Raw genomic sequence first — 27,278 nt, forward strand, 5'->3', positions numbered from 1 at the left:
TATTCCTTCTATCTTATGACTGATTGATTGTTGAGGTTTAACGCCTGAGCAGCAATATGTAGTTATATTCAGGCAATGAACATGAAATAGATAATAAAATGAACATGAAATGATGATGATGATGAAATGAAAAATTGAATGGGACATACGGATAATAGGATCGACGAATTTTGATTACAACTAGAAAAAGGGAGGGATGGGTAGGGTCGGGAAATTTAGCCTCCTGTGGCGGAGCGCAAAGGCTCCTACTTCTATCGAATACCACGGCAGAGTTCTTTATCATGCAAGGAACGTGGCATCTTTCCCAACACGGTGCACCACTATGGTTTGCGGTCAGGTTTTCCGTATTATATCCTGACAACCCAAGCATGTAACACGCCAGGGGAAACCCATTTCACCATCTGAGGCACACCATCCAGTTGCTCTCAGTGCAGTTTGAGCACTATTTAGTCGCCTTTTACGACAAGCTTAGTGCTGCTGTGGGCCTATTCTTTTGACATCCGGACCAGCACGGGCCCTTCAATCTTATGAGACTGTATTTATAGCTGATCTGATCCAAATAAGGAATAACTTTTAGCTAGGTCCTTTAATCTCAGTTTCTGATATATAGATGACGTATTATCGTTAAACATTCCTAGTTAAGGGATCGCATATACTTCATAGAACTTGAGATAAGGAATACTACAGACACTGTAAAGTCTGCCCATATCTTGACATACTCTTAGAGATCGACGGAAAAGGAAAACTATTAACCAAATCCTACGACAATCGCGATGATCTTTCATTCCGTACTGTCAACTTGTCTGTCATCAACAACAGATGTTTCACATGGACTGCACATATTGTCATATTACTAAATAAGAAAATACAGACGAGATTAAATGCTAAATATACTTATAATATTTTGTTTGAATTATTTACAATAGTAGTATTTATTCGTTTAGTTTTTAAGTTCATTTTCTATGTATCATCATCCTGCTTGATTTCAGTGAGTAGGAACCACCTTTGAAGCCACTCCAACAGATGCCTGTCCATTCCCGCATATTGTGTGTTCCAGTGTGAATATATTCTCCATTTAAGTTTCCACTATGACATGCATTATACCACCAACCCGATTTCCAATCAGTGGCACAATTCCAGGTTACAAGGTCGTTGTCACTGTCATGAGTAGAGAAGTTCATTTCAGTCAACCAAGCAATGGCGTCTCCTAAAATATAATTTAATTACTAAATACAAAAAACCTGCCGATCATTCTAAGAAACAATTCCATATTCAATCCTGAATATCAAAGATTCCAATAATTCGTAAATATCAATTCAATCTTATTTGTTTAGAAGAAAGATAAATTTATTTCATGCTGATTCTTAATGAAACAGGTAAACAATTCCCGAAATCGCGCATAAATAAAAACAAGATACAAAAGCACAAATATGCTTTGAGTCTATGAACATAAATATTTCCTTACAACTTAGGTTCACAGCTGGGTTGCATCGGTAGGGAAAACGTGCTTTTGCCATTTTGTATCGTGTTGTTTTGGTAAATGATAGACCATAAGAACTGGATCAAATATATCTTCATGTCTGAGGTGGATATATGATGCATCGATAGAAAAGTTTAACGGATAGAATGAACAAGCAATTCATTATTATTTTAACTGGATTCAATGTGTGTCTGCACAATGCATGCAATTATATGTTTATTTGTAAACATAGCTTTTTAGTACTATCTTTTTTTATTAAGGTAGCAAAAATAAATCAAACTTGGACAAAGTAACTTCCAAACAATGTAACTGTTAGTGTCTTATTTTATAATTATCTTTTTTGGTCGTTCCCTTCGCGGGACTCGAACTCGTACTGCTGTGACATCTATGGCATCGCAAATTTGACAGTTCTAACATCGTTGGGAATTTTCAGACCTTTCTATACGTTTATATATCTTCCCTGTATCAATTTGATCCAATGGAGCAGTGTAGCAAATAGAGTCGTCACATTATGAGACGTTGTGTAATATTGATTTGTTGTGACATGCAACATTAATTTGATCCTCTATCCTACATATTAACATCTAAATGAACTGTCCCTTACCACCATACATCGTGTACTAAGTTACAGCCCTAGATTAATCCTACAAGGAGGAATGACCCGGCCAGCGAAAGCTATATTTTCATAGCTGGCCGAGTGGTCTATGGCGCTGGACTTTGTGCAGACGGTGTTGCCATAGATGTCACAGCAGTACGAGTTCGAGTCCCGCGGAGGGAACGACCAAAAAATTGCATCGCAAATTTGACAGTTCTAACATCGTTGGGAATGTTTCAGACTTTCTATATATATATATATATATATATATATATATATATAGCCTAGCTGGCCGAGAGGTCTACGGCGCTAGGCTTTGTGCAGGCGGTGTTGGCATAGATGTCATAGCGTTCGATAAACGAGTTAACCGAGTGATAATTATTCGTAGGTAAATACAGAGCGCAAACATTAGCACATGATGCAACTGAATAGGACAACCTCTGATGATATAGAGTAAGACAATAGAGGATCTGTAACAGTATACAAATAGAGCCACACTAAGTATATAATACAAATAAGAAGTCTAATGGGGTGAGGCAATTCCACCATCTTATTGATAGTACGTTACTATGTAGATACATAGCATGCACGGCGAGGATCAACAAAGTATGTTAATACAAAGATGCATACATCTATAAACTACACCCCAAATCTAGAATCGATGCGAGGTTGCCAATTTGCGATGCAAATTTGGTCGGTAAACTATAATCTACGTTGCCAAATTATCAGGAGTATATGGATAAGTCTTTAAACAATCATACAAAGAAATGACTTTGTAATATATACCTGCAGTACCTGAGTAGCCACCGACAGTTAACTTATACTTGTCGTTTTCCCCTGCTACCACAAAGGTATCGTACAATGCATATCTATGATTTCCGTCAAAATCTTCTAGATCTATCCGAAGCATGTAATTATCGTTGGTTGTCAATGCTGAAATAGCATCATTTCCTACAATAAAAACAGTGACTAGGATATGTATATAGAACAAGCGAGGATTCAGAGTGACGCTACCTTCAATAAGTATTAATTATCTACAACAACAACAAAGAAATGTCGCTTGAACAAAATATAACTTGCCGTACACATTTATCAAAAACCAAACAAAATCATTTACATCAGTAATTTGTTGTTCACAAAGGATTGATATTTTTTTTCAATTTTCCTTTAAGTGTTTGAAACAGTAAACTTGAAAAGTATATTTAAATTTGTTTTTAGGGTCCAGAAGTTCTTTTTTTCTAGGATTTGCTTGAAATTAAGATTAATATTAAGGAAAAAGAAATTTTAAAATATGCTGAAAATACAACGTCTTTATTCAATGTAATGATTTGTATTTTTATTTAGATGTCAAAAATTTGTAGATACATATCGAAAATACCAGTTTAGTTAAGCGACAACAGCCTTTTAACTTCTAGCTTATACTAATATGTTTTGCTCAGTCAATAGACTCAACAGAAATGATTGCAATGCATGATTTATTGGAATATATTTTGATCTGATCCTAAAGAAAAAATATCGTTTAGCTAGATCCTTTAATCTCAGTTTCTGCTATATAGATGACGTATTATCTTTAAACAATCCTAATTTTGGGGATTTGATACATCACATCTACTACAAAAAACTTGAGATAAAGGATACTACAGACACTGTGAAGTCAGCCTCATATCTTGACATACACTTAGATTTTTCATTCAGAATTGTCAACTTTTCTTGCATCTGTGGGAACATCCCTTCAGCACCTGCGTATGGAGTGTTCATATCACAACTCATACGTTATGCCATAGCTTGCCAAAACTACGCAGACGTTTTGTATCGCGCTAGAATTCTAACAAATAGGCTTCCTGAACAGAGTTATGTTGCTACAAGATTGACTTCATCACTACAGAAGTTTTTATTATCGTCATCATGAACTCATGGATTTTTACGGTGTATCCATCTGTGCCATGAAAAGTGATTTGTTGAACGTGTCATAGTTTTCCTTTCCTTTTTCGTCTACCACGAACTTGAATTTTTATGGGCAGCTCGGCGGGTGTTTCTAGAAAAGCAGAGGACGCTTACCTTACCGGTGCACCTGGTCCATGCTCCCAATTCTTAGTGGAGTCCAAGTTGCTCGTTTGCTTTTGTTACTGTGTATGTATGATTTTAGTTACTTTATGTTCTTTGTTGTGTATGTCTGTTTTCCATGTCTAGTCTTTGTCCCTGCACGACATTCTTTTGATTGCGGCTATAACCTTGGTTCTCTTGGTTGCTCGTCGACATCTACATCTTAAATAAAACAATAACTTGTACTACACTTGAGAAACATATTTGCAAGTTTGGTAAACCAGATAATGTTCTTAATGTTTTATCAGTAGGTAGTCTGTCTTTATTTCAACACAATATTATACCTAGCCAACACTCTTCTGGACATGTCCCAAAACCTGATTTGTACGCATTCCAGTCTCTATCAAAATTCTCCGTACCATCTTTTCTTTGCTGTATTACCTGAAAAAAATTTCAACGACACACTCACGTATGTATATAAACTACTCAATTATATCATTTGGATAACAAATATATACATTCTGCAATTAAACGATTTTAATAGTCTATAACATAATTATTGTGGTTTACATTTTTTTGTTATTTGATTATTTGTTCATGATACCAGCTTGTTCTAAATGGAAAATTGAATTTGCATAAAAAATGCCTGTAGCAGCACACTTTATAGTCATGAAATAATTCTATCAACTTGAGAGGCCTGCATTGGTTTTCAAGGTCGTTGAACAGTCCCAATCATCAAATACTATTGCAGTTGCCATTGACTACAGCTTATCTGAACCTTTGACAAAGCCATGTAGTTCATATCTCGATTAATGTGATCTGTCTATAAATTTATGGATTTGAGCATGTTACAGTCATTCCTGGTTTCTTCAATGACAATTTGACATAATTGGGAAAGTGAAAGTAAGTCAATTTTTACCAAGCTAAATTTAATAAGTGGATTACAAAGTGAAATAGCTCAAAATCTAACTGGTGATGCCCATATGAGGAAGGGGTTTTCGAAAGAAAAAGTGCAAACAGTTTCAGGGGATGAAATAAAAATTTAAGATATTTTGCGTGAAATTTGATATTTTTAAACCTGACTTTATGAACTTTTCTGCAAATTTTCGCATATATTTCCATTTCAATTGTAACCCTATTTGCTGTGGGTAATTGTTTTCCGGAAAATTTTTACTGCATCCTGAAAGCCTTGGCTTGAACTATTTCTAGATATATAGATTTACAGCGGTTATAGCGGTAATCAAAAGAATTTAATCCAGGGACAAAGACAAGACATGGAAAACAGACATACTCAACAAAGAACACAAACAACCAAAATCATACTTACAAAGTAACAAAAGCAAATGAGCAACTCGGACTCCACTAAAAACTAGAAGCATGGGCCAGGTGCACCGGTAGGGTAAGCGTCCTCTGCTTTTCTAAAAACACCCGCCGAGTTGCTCATAAAAAGTGAAGTCCGGGGTAGACAAACGAGGAAAGGAAAACTATGACCCGTTGAATAAATCAGTTTTCATGGTGCAGATGGATACACCATAACAATCCACGAGTTCATGATGACGACAATTAAACTAGGCAGTTCTACAATACTGTGGAGTGCTGGCCAAGAGCCTATATATAGGCTTAGCAATGTTGTCTACATATTCAGCAAGTCGATTTTCTACAATAATGTCATTGAAGCCACAGTTCTGAACGCGATGATGCATGTGGTGCTTCACAGTGTAGACTGTACATATTAAAACAACTCCAAAAAAAATTCCTTGCATAATTTTGTTCTTACTTCTACTAGTCGTTATCTATTGATCAAATATTCAAATCTTTTATTTACTTCTCATTGTTTTTACCTTCAGTGAAATCTACTTATATCAACATGTATTCCTCACCTATTTCGTACATGGCAAAACAGAAAAAAAAACGTATAAAAAAGTAACAAAAAAAAAGCAAAACAGAAAAATAATGATAAATTTTAAACAATATAAATATATAATGTCAGCGACATGTATTTATCATTGATAAAATCGCAAATATTGCACAATGATTTCACTCAAAGTTGACATCGATTGCATGGAACATTTTGTCAACTGAACATATGACTACGAAAAATAATCTTCTCACATGTACTAGCGCCAAGTATTCACTAATTAGGGAAAAGAGAACATTGGCATGAAGGTTATTTATTTCCTAGAGGTTTTACAATATTTTTGTGGATTCCTTTCAATGTCCCGAATAAAATAATTAGTTTGTTTATCCATATAGTACGAACATTTTTACTTCTATTTGTTTTTTTTTAAACTGTACTTATTTAAGGAGAATGGATGTGAAATTCAACTTACTTCTTCTTAAATGTTTTAATAGCTTATTATATCCTTTTCAAATAAGTATCAGTGTAAATATGGCGGCTTGTGAAATATTATTGTGTGCTAACTATAGGTTTAAGTATTAAAAAGCTTTAATGTGGTAAATGAGATTATTTAGAAAATCGACAAGTTGAAAACACTTCTCGTGAAATGCCTAATTATATTCTTTTTACGGAACAAGTTCCGCACACTCGTGATCATATTTTTGTTATTCACTCTTTCCAATTAATTATCCCATAAGTAACATTGAAAAAATGTGGTGAGCGTGAACTTCTTGAGCGACAACGAACAAAAATAAATCAACAAAACGAAAGGACCTAATTAGCTGCATAAATTTGGATGAAGAATTCGTGAAAAATTAAGATTTCATGCCAATAAAATTATTCTTGAATTCCCAATTTTTGGGGGAATTGGGCGTTCGCCCGGATTTCCTTGATCCGCTCCTGAATGCATTATCTAACACGTTATACGTTTAGACGTTTTAATCATCTTCAATATGTATATTTAGATATGATACTCATAACTTCATTTTACTTTTTGCTAGTATTCAAAAGGAGATTAGTGTGCTTAAATTAAGCGCATTTTTGATTTAGTTACTTGTTTGCGGACACTTAGCATTCAGAAAGATCGAGGTTTGAAAATAAGAATTTTATTTTGAATTATTTTCGCACAAACATGTAATGTAGGCAGCTAGGAATTTAGACTAACAGACATGAACATGTCGTATTTACAGGACAATAGCAATTGTAAATGAAACGAAACTCTAAAGAGAAAATAGTGTAACAAAAAAAGCGTCCTCAAATCAAATAAAAAAAAACATAGAAAATGTTTTACTATGATCACGTCGATTCTAGGGAGAGCTTTAACTTTGCGCGTTTACTTTGTCGTAATTCAAATTATAATTTATATATATAAAAACGTCTAAATATGTTTGACATCACCAGAAGATTTTACATTTAATATTTCGGATAACTGATATCCTTCTACAGCATAAAACTCATGTAACTTTATGCGCATAAAAATCACAAAACTTTACGAGCATAAAACTCACAAAGTTCAAGATCAAAACAGATTCAGAAGCTGAATCACGTACGCTGTGGGTGATTGTACCTTTATCAAAGGCACACATAAGCAACTGGTAAGGAGCCTGAGTGAAAATAACAAAGGGGGTGTTTTATTGAAATTAAAAGTAAAAACTAACTGTGCAAAACAATTAAAAGTCAAAGTAGTGCGACGTATTGATTTATATCATGTAGTGCTGTACTAGCCTTAGACCAAGACCTAAAAATGAATTATTTTTTCTCGTTTATTCCATCTGGAAAAGTTGTTTGTAATTTCTTCATCCAAAAGCTTTCCCGAGATACTCTTTCACATTTTGACCATTTGTTAGTATGTTCTATGATCGTAACAACAATTTTGTGGAGATCCTGCTGGCCGTGTCCGGCGGATATATATATATACAACGTCTCAGAATGTAACGTATGGAAAGGTCCGAAAAATTCCAAACGATGTTAGAACTGTCAAATTTGCGATGCAAAGTTTTGGTCGTTTCCTCCGCGGGAGTCGAACTCGTACCGCCGTGACACCTATGGCAACACCGCCTGCACGAAGCCCAGCTCCCCAGATCTCTTCTGATGTATAAATTAATTTTCTATTGTCATAACTTGTATATCATTATTATATTCATAACTTGACGCGTCTTTCCATGAAGTTAAAGATTTGTTCTAAAGATGGCGTCTTTTTGGATCTAGCTGAATTTAACTGGATTAAGTTTCTTTCAGTCTTACTTATTTATTGGTCATATCTTGAATGTTCAATTTGTTATTTGTCCTTTTCTTCTAGTTTGTGTTCCTTATGTTTTGTTAACTTTTGAACAAGTTTTGATAAGAGCTCCGTACTATGAAAGCTGCATTATGTTTTTTTTCTTTAATTTTCTCCACGTAATCGGTATATGTATGCTTTCTACCCTATGATCTTCAAGAAAGCGTTTAATGAAAACAAGTCACCTGATCGTAATTATATTATATTCCGATTATCCAAATACTGATATGATAGTGGCGACCAAAAAACGAATATTATCGTCGCGGCTCGTGTATTATTTTTTAAAGAAATTTGAAAAAGTAAGATTAACACTAAAAAGGCCAAACTTTATTGCCTTGAATTTCTTTTTTGTACGATTGTATTCATTTGATTGGTTTATGACGAAGTCGTGATATGATTCCACACGATAGATACAGATACGAGATAACATAAAGGCAAAATGTGTCTTTTTTCATTATGGTCTTAATTGCGATGGAATTGCTCGATTTTTGAGATATCTACCAACATTCAGGACAATTAAGGCACTTAAATGACATTTTGACGCTTTGAATCATGAGGTGATAATGTTTTAACACGTTTAATGGAATTAAAAGCATATAAAAATGTAACGTCTTCACTGGAAAACGTTAAATGCAATTGTTATGACATTGATACCCTAATAACTTATATTTTACATACCAGTTGGAACTTAACTCACTCACATATGATATAAGCGCGTGAAAGTTCCTAATATTTCAAGGTGTTTAAACGAAATTTGACGTTAAAATGTCTCATAATATATTCTCATGGTAACAACCGCTCATCATTGTCCATTACACAAACAACGGACACAAAAAAATGGTTAAACCTAAACACCAATTAACCTTGAATCAGCATGGGGAATAAATGTAAAGTTGTGATAAAGCATTGCCACTGTAATGTGTAATTTATTGCAACATATAATACATAGTATATTCTCCTGATAACAACATTATTGTGTATTACACGAACAAAGGAAACAAAATACTACTTTTAAATAAACAACGATTAACCTAGAATCTGTAAAGGGAATATGAATAAAGTCATGATAAAATGGATAGCCGCACGACAACGCCGCTGTGACGTGTAATTTATTATAACATATAATACATAGTACATTTCAAATGAAACGCTAAAGCCACATACAGTAAAATACCAAATAAAATCTAACATAACCAATCAGTAGGCCAAAAACCCAAAATATTTTATGCGGGAAATTTAAGAACGGATAAAACCGTAACAACCAACCCAACACAAATGATGCAAATACCCAGGAGAAATTAATTTCATTCTAATTCAATACTTCAACCAAATGAATGAGTTTTAGCACGTTTAACAGGTTAGTTTTAATATGAACAGTTGTTCATACAGTTCAACCTCCATTGAGTTGTGTCTAAAATGTCATAATACTTACTGTCCATCCTCCACAGTATTCATCCATAACACAGAACACTGGTCCAACCTGTGTATTCAGCCAAATGGTGTGCGAACCACTGACATTTTCTGTCTCATCACAGTCTGCCGGATTTTGTTTTATTTCTGAAAAGAATAAGAAGTTGTGATTGACCCGAGAATTCATGATAAATGTCAGAAAACGAAGGGTAATAGCAAGTAACCGAACTGATAAAATCTAGTCAGAAGTGAAAAAAATATTCAAAGGGAAAGGCAATATCTGGGTAAAAAACCCGGAAGTTTGACATCATCGCAATAGCTATAGATACTTGATACAATTAAAACGAATATACACTGTACATTTTGTTCTAAATGTTAACTTATACTACAGAGAATGTTACTTTAGGCAATACCGTCAAGGGTGTTGGTATGAAATTAGGACACTGATATGATCCAAGCCAAAGGCAAGGGTCATATCTGTTTCTCTGGTCCATGATATGACCAGCGGACTTACGGAACATTGATGTATCCTTTCTGTTTTTGATGAGTCAGAATACCTGATGCAACTACTACAGTCCTCGTGTTTATCCACTCTGGATGATTCTTTACTAAAATAAGTTGTATCTTATAACTTTTGCTAGCTTACATCCGAAGATTATCACGTTTGAAAATATGGTGTGCAGTCAATATGGCGCACCTGTTAGATATTTGGAAATATGCTTCTAGCTCTTGCTCACATTATGTATTATGTACAAAAAGTAAAAATGCAAAGCAAGAACGATGTACCACTTAAGTACAATGTCTATTAGCGGTAGTTGGGTAAAAGGTGTGAATAATTTACCTATCATGGCCATCGGTTTTATAAATTACTACTTCACACAAGTATATATAATTGATTGGTTAATGGAGGATACAACGCTTCTATAAATTGTCTGATGCCGTGTTTTATAATTTTACTTTCCGTTTATAAATTAATAACTTTGTTTAAATCATTTGCATGATAATAAAACATATAAATAAAGCAAATAGAAGAGAATAGAAATGAAAATGTAGTGTTTCACTGTTGGCATCATTGACGGTGTAATATCTATTTTGTCAGATTTTTTTTTTGGAGTTGACTTAATTATGTATTGAATTAGAATTTTTGTTTGCTGTTACCCTTATTCAATAATCTCATTTAAAACCTGACTAAATTTTAAAAGAAAGATGTTTCTCTTACCTTTATATTTGGCAAATACTACACCGTTAGTATCAACAATCTGATTTGGTCGACAACAAGTGTCGATCATACACTGCTGTGAATCTTTATCGAAATAGCCGGCACAGCAACTTATATCGGAAGCACAAATCGCCGCGCATGCCATCAATGAGTAGGTTTTTACAGTTTTGATAGTTGTGTCTGATGAAAGAAATTTTTTATCCTTGAAAACTTTATAATCCTGTAAAAGTTTACTTTCTGCCTTTATCAAGGCCGATAAAATTAAAACATATATCATGTCTGTAATGCACGCCATGCATTCAATATTTTAACTTTCGAGACTTACTTCGAAATGAAATCAACTTTAAAACATTCTAATTCCTATTATAAATTGTCTCTCTGTGAAACATTTTAATTTTACTGTTCATTTATCGTAAAAGCGTGTTTCAATGATATAGATGAATGATTTGTAAGTTGAATTATAGTACTATCGGTTAATTTTGTAATATAATTGAATTATAAACACAAATTCGCTGTTCTTGAAAGCATATATTGTCTAATAATGTTTTTCGACTGCTTTATTCTACAAGCTATAAAAAACTAGAAAATGTCATGTATTCAAGTTATTAGTCAACATTCTTAGCTTTATCAAAAAATGATTGTTTTCTTTATTATATATATATATATCTACTCGTTAAGACGGATTAATCTGTTATTTTACCTTTGGTTCGTTGAAATCGATATCCTTATCCAAAATTGTATTTAGACTGTTATGCTTTTTATTTGGTTTGCTTTTGTTTGTTTATTTGCTTTGTTTTGTGTTTGAATGCTTTTGTTCATATTTATGTGTTTAAAAAATTAGGCGTTTTCGGAAAATTTATGAATTCTTTTGCATTATTCATCAAAGAGTAATCAAGGGAACCCAGGTTATAGCGGTAATCAAAAGAATGTAATCCAGAGAAAAAGACCAGACATGGAAAACAGACATACACAACAAAGAACATAAAGTAACTAAAATCATACATAGAAAGTAACAAAAGTAAATGAGCAACTCGGACTCCACTGAAAAACGTTCATTTCTACAAAGAATATTTATTTACACAGAATTTTCTGGATACATATAGCAAATTCATTATTAGACTTATCATATATTCTATCAATGCTTGAAATGCTAGATGGGTGATCGTTTTCTGTAGAGTATGACCATGTCTTAAAAAAAACATGTTGGCCAACCTTTCGGCAAACGTTGAGATTTGGTTAAGATGCAACACACTTAATAGTAATAAATTCAAAATTTTACTATTGTAGTATGGCGATGGAAATGATGGAGCACTTGTCCTGGAAAAAAACAAATTCTACAGACATCAGATATTGATCGGGAGGAGTCATTTTGAAGTTTGTACTTTTTGTTTCTGAGAGTGACACATATATTTGATAGTCGAAAGACGAAAATGAATTACAGTTGGATTTGCTATCGTAGACACAATTTGCTAAAAGTCTTGGAGGTATTTCTTAATTCTTTTTTCAATACAAACAACAATATGTATGTAGAATGTTATGGATGGATATGTTATTATTTAACCATTCTTCAGTATAAAAGATGTAAAACATGTTGATAAGATACATGTAACATGATACATAGGATATTTCTTTAAGTAGCAATGAATAATGGTATATTTATTAAATTTTCTTGTAAGCCTAGAGCTAAGAAAGTTATAATTGAAAGGATCTTTTGTGATTCATCAATTAACTTCTCGACTCCTTACACTACGTTGTCACGTGATTAACTGAAATCTCATTTAAAAGGATTTATTCGTTAATCTTTTGCTAATTTTGTTGTTCTAGATTACAAATCCACTTATTTTCCATAAACATCCCAGAAAGGTAAAGTAAGCTGCACTGGTTTACACATGCTTGATTTCCACATTGTTGACATATTTGTCACATTTGGAGGAGCTATTTTTTTAGCAACAAGTTGGCATTTCAATAGGCACTTATCATACTCCTCTACTAGCCGACTTGGTTTTACATCCACACGAAACTGCATTTCTACAAAATCTCGTAAAGAATAAAAATATATAGGATGATAAATAGATATATTGACTATGATGATGGGGTATTGTCCTTTTACAATCCTTCCTTTTTTAAATCGTTATCTTCAATATATCCACCGGAGTTCGTTATAACAAAGACTACAGAAACAGCTTGTTCACCATCTTGTTGGGACCCACATCTCCAAATCGATAACATTGGCCATCGGTCATCCCAGTAATAAGTTTTATGATAGAAGAAAGGATTTTACTCTTGAAATTATAAATTTTCCCTACCTTTGCAGAAATGTGCCTTCAGCACATGGATATGGTGTACATTTCACAATGATTCGCTACGCTTGAGCAAGTACTAACAACTATGATCTTCTTGAACACCGTAAATATCTGTGTATAAGACTCATCAGTCAGGGGTATGAGGAAATGTGCATCAAAAGGTCTCGTACTAAATTCGTTTTTAGATATCAGTCCTTGGTTAAAAATACTCATTTTCTTCTAAACAATGAGTATTGATTGCTTTTTGTAACTTATTCTTTGTGCTGATGAGACCACTAATTTACCGACATCTTAGCACATGTAGCATGCAAATCGATCTGTTGGTAGACACCACAGTAAAAAAAGATTTGTATGCAGTTCACAGACTAATTTCGATATTGAGGCACCAACTTAGTCAACGTCTACGACAAGGACAGTGCTACCGCACGTCGAATCGAATCCAATTGTCAGATTCAGTGAAAGATGGAGTAAAAATGGACGTTTCTTGTGATACAAATTCTGGCGGATCAGAAAGATCGAGGACCCTTACGGACAAGGGTGAGAATCTATATGACAAGAAAGTGACTGATGAATTAACACGCATATCAAAACAACGTGACAGCATCGAAGTGACAATTACTTTAATAGAAGAAAATCAAGCCAATGCAAGTGTGCAAGAATTAATAAACTTTCTTACACGGACAAAACATTGTGAAGTATGGAACAAAGAACAAGTTTTGAATATACACACGACAATTTCATAAATAATGTGCTCAAAGCGATCAAACGATTGAAAACACTTTCAGAAATGCAGAACTCAGGTGAAACAAGTTCACATGTGTCATCAAGATCTTTTAAGAAATTTCGGAGTTCCGAGATCGCCCGGGAAATGGCAAAGGCCTATGCAGCCAAGATGAGCTTAACAAAACAGAAAGCCGAATTGAAAAAGAGACAAACTTTACTTAACCAGCAACATGAGTTAGGAACAGCTTCCGCTAAAGCAAACGCAGCCTTTCAGAAAGTAGAAAAACATGCTGCTCTCGACCTTTTGTCGATACAGCAAAAGGTGACTGAGGCGGAAGCCGAGGCTAATTATCTCAGTTCTTTCGATGGATATTAACATGTGTCATCCCGGAGAAGCTCAATTTCATCTTCGCCAAAGGCCAATATGATGACTCTCCCCGTGCAGGTCCGCGTGTTAAAAGAATAGGCCTGCAGCAGAGCTTGTCGTAAAAGGCGACTAAATAGTGCTCAGAAACCTAGCCGGGGGCTAGGGCGCTCTGCCCACAAAGCAACTGGGATGTGTGCCCCAGGTGGTGGAATTGGGTACTCCTGGCGTGTTACATGCTGGGATTGTCAGGCTATAATACGGAAAACCTGACCGCAAACCATAGTGGTGCACCGTGTTGGGAAAGATGCCACGTTCCTCGCACGTTACAGAACCCAACTGTGGTATTCTCTCGGAGTAGGAACCATAGGGCTCCGCCACAGAAGGCTAAATTACCGACCCTACCCACCTCTCTCTATTTCCAGTGGCAATCAAAATTTGTCGACCCCATTGTCCTTGTGTCCCATCCCTTTTTCATTTCATCATCATTTCATGTTCATTTTATCATCAATTTCATGTTCATCTTCTGAATATAGCTGACATATTGCTGCTCGGACGTTAAACCCCAACAAACAAACAAACAAACATATGATTACTCTTATCAAAAACTGTGTCAATAAAATTCAGGATGTGCACACAAAGAATTCTGAACCCGATTTGAATGTGATCGTTACAAAGGACGATGCAACACAAATGTCTTCCGAACATATTCTGAAACAGACATTCAGAGATCCTAGCACCATCAAACCTTCTTCTGATACTCGTGTGTTTCTCTTGTCTAAATTGAATCCGAATGATCCCCGATATTTACCGTGTAATTCTTCAACTGAACATCTAAACTTGACTTCTGATTTCACCAAATATCTCTTGAAGAAAGATCTTTTGCTTATTTGCCTTCTGAATTTTAATGATAGACCAGGAAACATCTGCTTCATTGAAACAACATTTTCAGACAATAATGAAAGAATTAGATGTGAGCACATGGAAGACATTGATCTTCTTATCTAGTAGATAGGGAAAGATTTACAGAAAGTCGCACAAACTTTGAAAATGTCAAGTGTAAATAATCCGGAAAAAGGACTGCAACGAATCTGGAAACATCTTAATGAAAAATTTCGCCCACCGGAAATGCGCAAAGTTGCCTCATTTTCGAGAAAAGGCAAAAACTACGCAGCTTTGTTAGCCGATATACTTACAGAAATCGAATTCGTGAAGGAAGTCCCGAAATGTCAGCCTCTCTTAGAATACAATGATTCTACATCCAAGTAATTCCGATCGTGAACAAAGTACACGTGTATCTGCAGGAAAAATGGAATACGACGGTGAAGTACACGGACAAAAAATATGTTGAGTATCCACCTTTCAATGCGTTTGTAGGCTTTATCAGGAAACTAAGTAACACACACACAAAATAATCCGTGTTTAACCAACCCATAAGTTATCGAAAGGAAACCTCATTTCAACGAGAAAATGAGAAATCACGTAGGATAACTTCCATGAAGACGCATCTTTCTAGTCCTATTACCTATACAAAACAGGACAAGGCAAAGTTCGTTGATCAATCCGAGGAACAAGTAGTGAATTATCCAATGCACAATTCTAGTCACCCGTTGAGCCAGTGTAGAGCATTTAGACGAAAGACTTCGGAAAATAGAAGAAAATGTATCAAAGAAAAGGGGATATGTTATCGTTGTTGTTCGTCCGATTCCCACTTTCGATGTGCTTATACCATGCACATACTATGCGACATATGTGGAAATGACAAACATTCAACCGCATTTCATGTAGACTCAAATCCGCCATCTTCGGAATTTAACTTCAACTCTGCGACACAGCATGGCGGGGAGTCGCGATATCCAATTGAAACATCTTCAGCAGTGAACGTTAAAAAAATGTGTACTCAGATTTGCAAAGGCAAAATCAATGTAAAAACGTGTTTTAATACTATACATGTAAGGGAGTTCAGACAGGACAGCCCTGGCGAATTCCTCGCTTTATACGTAATAGTCGATGATCAAAGTAACCGCTATCTGGCATCATTGCATTTCCTTGAGTTCTTTGGCATTCGAAATGGATATACCGAATACACGTTGTATGGACAAAGTAGTCACTTCCGGTAGAAGAACGTCAAATTTTGTTGTTGAATTGCTTGATAGCAAAGTTTCAACTTTTGAGTGGAATCAAATTCCTGATTTAAGAAACGAGATACCGACACAATATGTAATCGATCCGGTTAAAAAATGTTAAAATTCAATAGCTGTTCGTTGCTAGTTGTACATGTCTGATTTACAAAATTATAAGTGTCTGACATAATTAACCATTATATCTACGATCAAATTATATCTTCACGAAAGCTTGTAACTCATAGATAACACTTAATGAACGTATCTATGATACTTTTTCTTTCATATATACCTTTTGAAAACGGATCAAAGTTCGTTCCCGTATTGGCCCTTAGCGTTGTTGTTTTCAACAAGAGAAAGTACTCTGCTACAAATACGTACGATGAGTATGCGATAAAATATGGAGTTAAATTACCTGACCGATTACCAATCCATAGAGATGTGAAAGTGACATAACTTCCCTCAAATGTTGATAAACATATACATGTACATTAAATTATTTCCCTTCAATAGGTATACTTTTACCATGCTCTAATAGAAACTAGTTAACTATACTGTATACACTCAGACTGCAGCTTGAGTTTAAAGAAAACTTTCTAAAAATTTGACATGTACAAATGTACATGATGCATATCAAATATTTTTCCAAGTATATTTTTGAAAAAAAATGATACGGTACAGTTACACAAGGACATACATGAATAGTTTCTAGAAAAGACTGTTGAGCATTGATACAAAACCACAACATTTGAATGTATCTTTAGCAATCATGCTTGTTAAACAATTTGCATAAGCTTTGAAAGCAATAATAAATGATGACATATGGTGCTAGTAGTTAAATGTTTATGATCTAAACATGGTGCAGCCTACCTGATTATAATAGGACATGTACATTCACATATAATTTTTAATAGTAAAACATTAAACGTTTGCAGGTTAAGTGGTAGCATAGTTCAGGAGAGACTCTGCATGACATTGCCCAATCTGTCACTGCTTCGTCTAGAAATAACCACAATATACCCGAACTAGTTGAAGATGAGGAATGCCCGGTTAAATTCTATGACTGGAAAAAGTTCTTAATGCAGTTTTTCAAGACACTAAACAGATATCACAATTTTCGTATAGAAAAGGAATTTCATAGGGCTGTGTTTGTAAAAGAGTATTGTGACTCTTTGGAAAAAGAATTCAAGTTGCTGAAGAAAAGAGTAGTCTAAGACTCATCTATGCCACCAGATACCAAAAGAAAGGTTTGGATCCAATGAGCCAGTGGTATCTACCAAGAAATCAGGCCAATTTGTTAAGCCAATTAGGACATTACATTCCAAAACCCACTGCTCCAAAGGTGGAAGTAACAATTACTGACCAATTTGACAGAACTAGGACATACAGTCACTGCAAAGAAACAGGGCACGAAAAGGAAAAATTGTTGTCCAAATGAAGCCCAAGTGACATGAGACAAACAATTTATGCATTTTGATAACTTTTTGAAAATTAAAAAAATGGATATAAATTTTTTGTAATGCAGAATCTAGCAAAACAAACTTTGCACAGTGTTTTGTATTAATTAAGCTGCATGAAAATGCAAAAAAAAGTGATTTTGTCCCAGATGCCTCCATAAACCTGACAATTTCGTGGCTGCTCATATATGATTAACATTCTGACGAGGGATCGGAGCTCGACCTTGAAACGTTGTGTCAACGATTTTTCAGTTAAAGAACGGTACGACTGTTTCACAACCTTAGACAAATCTAAAGGAGAAGTAAATATTTCCAGGAAATCGGTATTCGTGAGAAATGTCGAAGACGAAAAGCTGAGATTATCGGTAGAAGATTATTAATTCATCGCCTCCATGGAGAAAGATTCAGTAGGCTATTGAACAGCACCTCTTCTGTCATTAAACAACAACTACACGACAAGAAAGTTCGGGCAATAACACGTGCTAAAAGTCTTGATATCAATATGAAAAGGCATCCATCCGATAAAAAGTGAACATATGTTTGGATTCATGAAAGATATAATTAGTAACAAATAGGCTGCGATAGCTCCGATGATACCACATAGTATGGAAAAGTGGTATTTACCGATATTCGGAGTCTACCAATCTCGTATTTGCCTCTTCGGCAAAAAAGATGTGGTAAGACTCGTGGATACGCAGTGCCGCGACTTGAACTTTGCACCGCAGTATTAGCCTTGGAATTGACTCAGTACATTTCATATTAGTTAACAATAGATTTGACTAGGTTTCGATTCTATTCAGACAACAATGTTACTCTTAGATATTTAAACAATCAAAAAAGAAGGTTTTATCCCTTCGTCAGCAATAGAGCAGCTTACATTCGACAAGTAACATCACCTCAACAACAAACTTATGTAGCCTCAGACAGGAATAAGACATATGTGGCAACACGATCAATTTTAATATCGAACTTCAAAGGCAGTGCATAACTTTTTGATTCAATAACCGTGCGTCGAAATTATCAGGATCACAGCAATAAAAAACACCTTTTATGAGATAGAAAATGACAAAGAAATTTGGTCTACAGTCAAGTGTATGAAAACTTGAACAACTGGAACCTCTTTGCGTGGCACTCACATATTCAAGAAATTCTCAACATGAAAGCTATTGTTAGACTCAAAAAGTATGTAAAAAATTGAATTTTGAGTACAAAACCAAAAGAGTCTCATTCGGTACCCCGTATTTTCTGGGTGTAATCCATTCGTTTATAGACCAAACTTTCCATTTGTTTACTCAAGTATAATACAATTGTATAGACACCCGAAAATACAATTTTTCTGGAATTGTAATATAGAAACAACAAGTTCACACGATGTTTGTGGATCTGATCTCCATTTTATAAAGAGATGCTACTGGATTTCCGGATAATGATACAACATACAGTATTTTTTTAACTTCAAGAGCTCGCTCATAATTTTGAGTAATTAACATCAATGAATTGATGTGTATCTTACTTTAAGTACGAACATATCAATGGAACTACACCGCTGCAGCTAGCAAGTATCAAGTTCGGTAGGTTGTCAATCCGATAAAACGTTGAATCTAAATGAAGATAACTTGTCTCATGTGTCAGATAGAAACTTCACATAGTTCAATCAAAATTTAATTAAAACGTTGATGTTTTCTGCTTTAGGTGTTTCACAGAAAGAGTTAATAGAAGTTATAATGGTACCATATGAATTCATCGATAGTACGAAGAAGAAAGCCTTCTTGCATAAAAATGTATTTTTAAAACAATTAGTACAGCTCAACTGCAACTGATGACTAGGACGCAAAAAAGTTAACTATGCTTGGAAATTGTCCAACGAACTTATTACAAGTAATTTATCAATTTCTCATTAAGTGCGTAATTATTTCTGCTATCAATTTTATCATACGCGAATTGTTTTAATAATTCAAATAAATGGTAGAATAACAGAATACACTGGGAAGAACATTGTGCAACGTTTGTGGTTATACGGAGACATAATGACCACATCTGATCAAGAAGTTAATGATAAGTGCATCAAAATGTATAAATTTCAATAACATTGGATGTGTCAGTAGATTTTAAAGTTTGATAAATATTATTAAACTTGTTAAATGGTCCACAAGCACGTCCTTCAATACCACTCAGTGAATAAATCTTTCTGTCGGTGCCTAATGGTTTAAATATTCTTTGTTTTATGTCCGGTTCATCTCTTTGGCCAACTCAAAGGTAGCGGCACCCTTTGTCATTTTGAACATATTCTAGTAAGATAACATGAACTAATATAGACATACCTATAACACGGGGGATTTGTTTATACCATCTTATTAAATCATAGAGATGTATGTATTGTTAATCGCTTCATAGTGTTTAAAATGAAAATAATGTTTAAAATATATTTGGAAGACACTTTTGCATGCAATTTTTATGATAACATTACAAATAAAAGTTTCAAAGAAAAGGATATTGATAAGAACATTCTTTCCAAGGGGAGATAGGGGAAATCTTGCTATTGCAATATTCTGGGAATGTTACTCCTTTTTGCAAAACTACGAGAAAAGGTTTTCGTTGACTCTCGATATTTTTTCATGAAAGAGAGTCATATTATGCGTTTCTGTAAAAATAAATTCTTAGTATATACCGCACTTTTAGTAGTTTGTGAAAAAGGAAAATTCATTGTTGGGCTAAATTAGTTTTACCTCAAGAGTATTAAGTATGTTATTCAAGATCATCATTGAGAAACGTATGGAAAATGTAATGATCTACTTTACAAATCCTTTTACTTTCGTAAGTTAAAAAAATTGCGAGCATTTAACTTTTCGAGAAATTTCAGAATTAACTTCATTTGTAATACGTATCTTAATAATCTACACTGAAATATATAAAACTTAAACACATGAAAACATTGATTCTGGAATAATGAATTACTTTGAGAAAAAACCCCGTGAATTAATATTGATATGTAAGACTCAGAAGCATGTCCGGTTCCATAAGGTGTCCAATTTCACATGCATCCTAATATGAGGCAGCCGTAAACGTGTCCAATTTGATCGCTGAATTTGTACGATTTACAATTAATGAATATGGGCAAGATTGTAGAACAAGGCACGTTTGTGAGTTGTTATATATATATAAAGGTCTGAACAACTCCCAACGATGTTAGAACTGTCAAATTTACGATGCAAATTTTTGGTCGTTCCCTCCGCGGGACTAGAACTCGTACCGCTGTGACATCTATGGCAACACCGCCTGCACAAAGTCCAGCGCCCTAGACCACTCGGCCAGCTAGGCGAAAATGTAACGACTCTATTCCCACGAGGAGGAATGACCCGGCCAGCGAAATCTATATTCTTATATAACCTAGCTTGCCGAGTGGTCTAGGGCCCTGGACTTCGTGGGAACGACCAAAAATTTGCTTCGCAAATTTGACAGTTCTAACATCGTTGGGAATTTTTCAGACCTTTCGATACGTTTACATATCTTCCCTGCACCGGAAAATTCCCTAGACCTGGTGTTATAGACCTAAAGTCTAATGTAATATCTACATCAGCAATGCTAATCTTTTATCACTTCAATGATTGCCCTCATTCTTTATACTGATCATCGTTGGTATTTGCATTAGAAAGTTACTGTAGAAATTCTATTATAACCGGCTAGAAGTTTTTTTTTGCAGATATCACCTTAAATGAAGTCGTTATCTTATTCCAGGAACGTTTTTTACCCGAAAATATGGGGTATATTGCGATTTACGCCAATAAGAGCTGTTTTCCTTAAAGACAGCATTTTACAATATAATTAACAAATAGTTTATTTAACAATTGTTTACGTAAATATACTTTTTTTTCATATAAACATGAAAAAAAATCGATGATCATCCACAATGTCCATGTTTTATGTCAATGGTAATAGGTCTCGAAACTTGCTGCTCTCTACAGAAAGATTATAAAGAAAATACAATTTTTTGTTCGTAGTATTTTTTTTATATCTCATGAAAAATAGGAATGTATTTCTATATCATTTTGTTTGAAAAAAAAATTGCGCGTACAATATCAAAATGAAGATACCTTGAAATTAAATCTAATAATATCTTTGCCTTAAATGATCTAGCACAAATTATTAGTTCTGAATCGATAGAATGATATTATTGTGGAATCAATTCGGTGGTTTCGTAATTGTCCCCTGACATAAGATTATCAGTCGTTGGTATTGAATTATTTTGGCTAATTTGTTTTCATATATTGTTTTATTTATTAATTTGTTCTTTTCTTTAATTGATTTCAAAATCGATGAAAAAACAAAAACTGTTTTATATCATTTTTAACTCAGAGATGTCGAATATACGAATGAGGTGCAACTACTATGAAGGAAAAAAAATCATGGGCCTTTATGGAATCATATTTGTATCATTCGCTACGTGGTGTGCAAATATTTTCCGTTTAACTAAGAGATCTCGAATATACGAACGAGGTGCAACTACTATGAAGGAAAAAAAATCATAGGTTTTTATGGAATCATATTTGTATCATTCGCAACGTGGTGCGCAAATATTTTCCGTTTAACTAAGAGATCTCGAATATACGAACGAGGTGCAACTACTATGAAGGAAAAAAAATCATAGGCTTTTATGGAATCATATTTGTATCATTCGCTACGTGGTGTGTAAATATTTTCCTTTTAAAAGTTTGATATTATGACATAGGTTTTATTATGTAAACAATACGACTCTTGATGATCATAATAGCCCATAATTTAAATTTAACATACGTATAGAACAGAAAAAAAACTTGAAATGTACCAAACGCGGTAAGCAGAAACTGTACTCCTCCGATGGATTTTCCTACATAGTAAAACGTCAGAGCAACGACAAAATATGGTGATGGTGTAGTGTCAGAGGTAAAACCAATCGCTGTCCAGCAACAGTAAACCAGATAGATGACCAATTTACACCGGGTAGACGTAACCATCCATCAGCACCAGGCCATGTAGTTGCAGCAACCATTTCAAAACAATTAAATGCACCAATGCATTCACCAGATCATCAGTGATCGTTAAAACAGTCCTGTCAGCCAATCCAAACACAGACTTGCCTGATGCCAGCCGCCCCGCAATCAGCAACTTGAAAAGACAATGTAATCGTAGAAAGACCGTCCACCAGAACCCAGAGACCTTGACTTCGAGTTGGCGGAATACTTCCAAGTCAAAATTTTGGTATATGGACGGCACGTTCAAAGTCACCAAAAAGCCATTCCAGCAGCTATTCACAATCAACTGCTTTTTGTCAAGTGGAATCGCAACAATACACAAATAATTTCTATTGTCTGAAACATAAAATGCATTTTGCTTTAATATATCAGCACTGGCTACGGTCATATTTTTCAAATTATTTAGATGAATCTTAAAAGTAAGAGATAATTTGCCAGAAAATAACTGTGAAGGAGCGAACACTAACGTAGTAATCTACAAGTACCCTCTAAAAAATAACAATGCTGTATGTTAAACAATAGGTATTAAACGTGTCTGTGTGATATAACCCAGGTACGAAACATCCCACTTTGAAATTTACCTAAGTACGAAACGTCTCGATTGAGGTACGAAACGACCTGGTACGAAACTACCAGGTTACGAAACGTCCTGCACCCATCAATTTAATATCATATTCAAAACGATGAAAAGAAAAATATATAAGGATAATGGATAAATAATGGTGAATCTGTCAAAGAGACAACAAATCTACCAGGATGCTAGCTTAAGGTCATCCATCGGTTTTCAACAATGAACAACGAAGAAATCCTTACAGTACTGGGAAGGCTGCAACCGTCCCCAAAGCAACATAATACAAGTTACAGCGAAATATTTGCCTCTATATACTCAAGCAACAAGAGTAAACAGAAAGTGAAAACGAAACAAGATACACAAAAGCCAGAAATTCCTGACTTAGGACAGGTGCAAAAACATGCAATGGGGTAAAAGTACTTTTGGATTATCATCACTATCCCACTTTTAAAACTTGCCACTGTGGATAAAATATAACATAATTAAGCGGACTTAAAAATCAGTTCAAAAGGTCTTTCCGTAGTTAAAACATAAACCAAGAAACTGACCATATGTTACACAAATGCACAAACAAAAAACTACTAGCAATTGACTGACAAGCCAGTTTAAACACACAACAAAATATGTCTCCATCGTATGTAAAATCAATCCGTGTGGAATTGGGAACACAATGCATTATGAGTCATACAATAAATGAATTTATGTGCGGTATGCCGAATGAATTTGAAAGACTTTTAATGGGGATTTTGTATAAGTCGGATAACTATTGCCTATAACCGGTTTGGCTATTAGTATATAAGTTAACTGCACGGATTTTTTTTAGTTATTGAGAACTTGGTAGTGACCACACAATCGCACGTAATATATATGGGTAGAAGTTTATTTTCATCATGTCCGATATTGACCAAAACAATTTATTGAATGATATTGAACCTGAGGTTGCTTCACATGCTGGGGTTCCTGAAGATGAGATTTCCAATGCTGATTTGTTTCTCTGATGAAAAACTACTTTGGTAAACATTGTCGGATATCGAAAGAAATTTTACTGACACTACACGGGATTTAGCCCGTAAAGTCAAGAAGACAGAGAATAGTTTACAATATAAAGGAAATCAGGTACAGTTAAAAATTAATTCAGACAATTTAGACAATGTTAGTGGCGCTTTAGACAACTTGCATCACAATGAATATTCAAAGGCTGTTTCTTTATTGGAGGAGTCGGATAAGGTGCTTAAGGAGAGAAACAAATTTATTCGAATAGCGGAAAGTCAGAGGCAGGGTGAAAAACCGTTGACAAATGTCTTTCTGACGAGGTAGCTAGTAATTCAGAAGATGAGAAGAAGATGAAGGTAACAAAGGGTAGTAGTAGGAGTGGAAAGAAAAGACCTGCTGAACCTGAAGGTGGCCCATCTCCAGTTGCTCATGGAACTGGTTGGGGTGCAGTTGTTTCACAGCCGCCTTTTCGTATTGGCGGGGCATTGGACTCTAATCAAGGTTCGTCAAATCAAAAGCCAGAGACATCTGCTACAAGTGTAGGTTGTATGGGCATTGGGCCAAAGAATGCAAGAACGGAGGAAACAATAACTTCACTGCTTCAAGAGGATCCTTAAAGTGTATTTTTTAAAAACGATAAATCTGTATAATTCAAATTTTGTTGGGAAGGCTATACAGAATTTGTTAGATGCTAATTTGATCGGAGAAGAGTCAAACGCACCTTTTATTGTTAATCCTTTAACGGTATCTATAAGTCCATCAGGTAAAGGTCTTTGAGTTTAGATTTACGGCAAGTAAACAATCAGGTACGTTATTGTAAGGTTAAATTCGAGGATTGAAAAAGCTAGTCAGTTTTTAACTTCAACTTGTTTTGGGTTTGTTTTTTTTATCTTAAATCTGGTTATCATCATATAAGTATCTTTCGTTAGGCGTTAGCAGAGGATGAACAAGTATGCAACAAGCTATACAGGTGAAAGAGGACTTGCTTTTGTCGGAGTTTGTACCCAATAAAGATAAGTGTATTTGGAGGCCTGTATATAATTTAGTTTTGCTTGGATTTATATGGGATTTGAAGCTTTGTTTATTTCAATTGCATCCAGAGAAATTTGCAAATTTGGTAGATTTAGCAGGAGTCATTTTTGATCAACCTCACTGAGTGAAAATACGGTTGATTGCGAAATTTTGTGGTAAAATAATTTCTTTTACTCCGGTTATTTGAAATGTCACTCAGATCATGACTAGATGCACTTTTTCAGTGATTAACATTAGAGATGAGTGGGATCAATTTGTAGATTTGAATTTTTATTCAGGTTCTATACGAGAGATTTTGTTTTGGAGACAAAATATTGTAAGTTTAAAACCTGTGACAATCTTGCGAGAACACTCAGATTTTAAAGTGTTCATTGACACCAGTGATAGTGACAGGTTTTGTAGCTAATTCTGACTTAGTATCAGGAAAGTGTTTACTGATGCAAGTGATAGTGGCAAGTTTTCTAGCTAATTCTGATTATATCATACATAAGCAGTGGTTACAGCATGAAGCTATAAAAAGTTCTACTTGGAGAGAATTGAAAGCTGTTGAACTGTCTATAGATTACTTTAAGCATTTACTATCGAATAGTTTAGTTTTTCACAGATAACCACAATGCTGTGGGTATTATTCAGAAAGGTAGCAAGGTATCAGACTTGCAAACGTTGGCTTTGTCAATATTTAGCATTTGTGTTTCTTTTAACATTTCGTTATATCTACAATGGATCCCGAGAGTAGATAACAAAAAAGCAGATGCTTTGAGTATGATCGTCGATATTGACGATTGGGGTATTTCGTTTGAATTTTTCAACTTCATAGATATGGTATGGGGCCTTCATACAGTTGATAGATTTGCAAATATAAACAAATCGAAACTCGGGAGATTTAATTCTTTATTTTGGAATCCGGGTACGAGTGCAATTGATGCTTTTTACTTGTATTTGGAATGGGGATATTAATTGGTTAGTCCCTCCTGTTAATCTTGTTAGCAAATGCATCAATCATTTAGTAACTGCAAGGCATTAGGAACATTAATCTTTAATTTCAAAAAAAATATATAGAATATGCTTGGTTTGTCAGGGACGTTTTAGATTTTCACGAGATTGATAGAATCTTAGTCGCAAGCAATAATACGAATTCTATGTTCGCTAATGGGACATTTAACGGGATGTTATTAGCTGTTCGTTTGGATGCTTCTCAGATGACTTAATATACTGTTTATTATTTACAGATCGTGGATAAAGATAATTCACCACTGTGTGTTTTTTATGTACTGATACGCTGGACTGCCTTAAAGGTTGCTGGACCGTGGATGTGTTTAGAGGTCACTGAACCATATGTTTTAGTGTCACTGGATGTACATCTTATAACATGTTTTACGTATTTGCATTGTTTAATGTTGGTCACAGGACCATATAGAAATCATAACGGTATGTATTGATTCTACTTTAAATGTGTTATCTGGAGTGTTTATTTAATTACAGAAAATATTTTCAACTGGATTCTGGTCCGAAAACGAAAAAGTGGCACATTCTGAGCTCCGTATGCTTTTACATAATTTGCCAACAATTGTAACCGATGCTAGGGCTAAATCTTCAGTAGACACATATAGTGGTGGTTTTAAAACATTTTCCACATGGAAAGAAAAGTATCGTGAATAAACTTGTATTTTACCATGCAAAGAAATTTATGTTGCTCTTTATTTTAAAATTTAATAGAATGTGCATATCATTTTAGCATAATTGAGTCTGCATTTTATTGTATCAGATGGATGCACAACTTT

The 27,278-nt window shown here is 34.6% G+C and overlaps 1 protein-coding gene and 2 pseudogenes across 2 annotated transcripts; 2 read left to right on the forward strand and 1 right to left on the reverse strand.

Moving 5' to 3' along the window:
* Nucleotides 1–926: 926 nt before the first annotated feature.
* Nucleotides 927–11,235, reverse strand: LOC148615234 (ficolin-1-like). Of its 2 annotated transcripts, none has more exons than XM_088586222.1 (5): nucleotides 10,923–11,235; nucleotides 9,726–9,850; nucleotides 4,463–4,559; nucleotides 2,871–3,026; nucleotides 927–1,207 (listed from the first exon to the last, which is right to left on the reverse strand). In XM_088586222.1, the coding sequence occupies exons 1-5, from the start codon at nucleotides 11,215–11,217 to the stop codon at nucleotides 954–956; spliced, it is 927 nt and encodes a 308-aa protein (XP_088442348.1). In that variant the 5' UTR covers nucleotides 11,218–11,235; the 3' UTR covers nucleotides 927–953. The 2 variants fall into 2 exon arrangements, with proteins under 2 accessions (XP_088442348.1, XP_088442347.1); XM_088586221.1 differs by having other exon boundaries at nucleotides 2,862–3,026.
* Nucleotides 11,236–24,362: 13,127 nt separating this feature from the next.
* Nucleotides 24,363–25,096, forward strand: LOC148615235 (uncharacterized; annotated as a pseudogene).
* Nucleotides 25,097–25,934: 838 nt separating this feature from the next.
* Nucleotides 25,935–26,556, forward strand: LOC148615236 (uncharacterized; annotated as a pseudogene).
* Nucleotides 26,557–27,278: the final 722 nt, after the last annotated feature.

Source organism: Perna viridis, chromosome 6 (assembly GCF_037379345.1).
Source record: "Perna viridis isolate PV_CMFRI_1.1 ecotype Kerala chromosome 6, ASM3737934v1, whole genome shotgun sequence".
Lineage (NCBI taxonomy): Eukaryota > Metazoa > Mollusca > Bivalvia > Mytilida > Mytilidae > Perna > Perna viridis.

Coding starts and splice junctions, on each gene's coding strand:
- LOC148615234 (XM_088586221.1), bottom strand. CDS start 11,217: ATGGCGTGCATTACAGACATGATATATGTTTTAATTTTATCGGCCTTG. Junction 4,560..9,725: donor AATACTGTGGAGGATGGACA/GTAAGTATTATG, acceptor AATTTTTTTCAG/GTAATACAGCAAAGAAAAGA. Junction 1,208..2,861: donor TGGCTACTCAGGTACTGCAG/GTATATATTACA, acceptor ATTATATTTTAG/GAGACGCCATTGCTTGGTTG.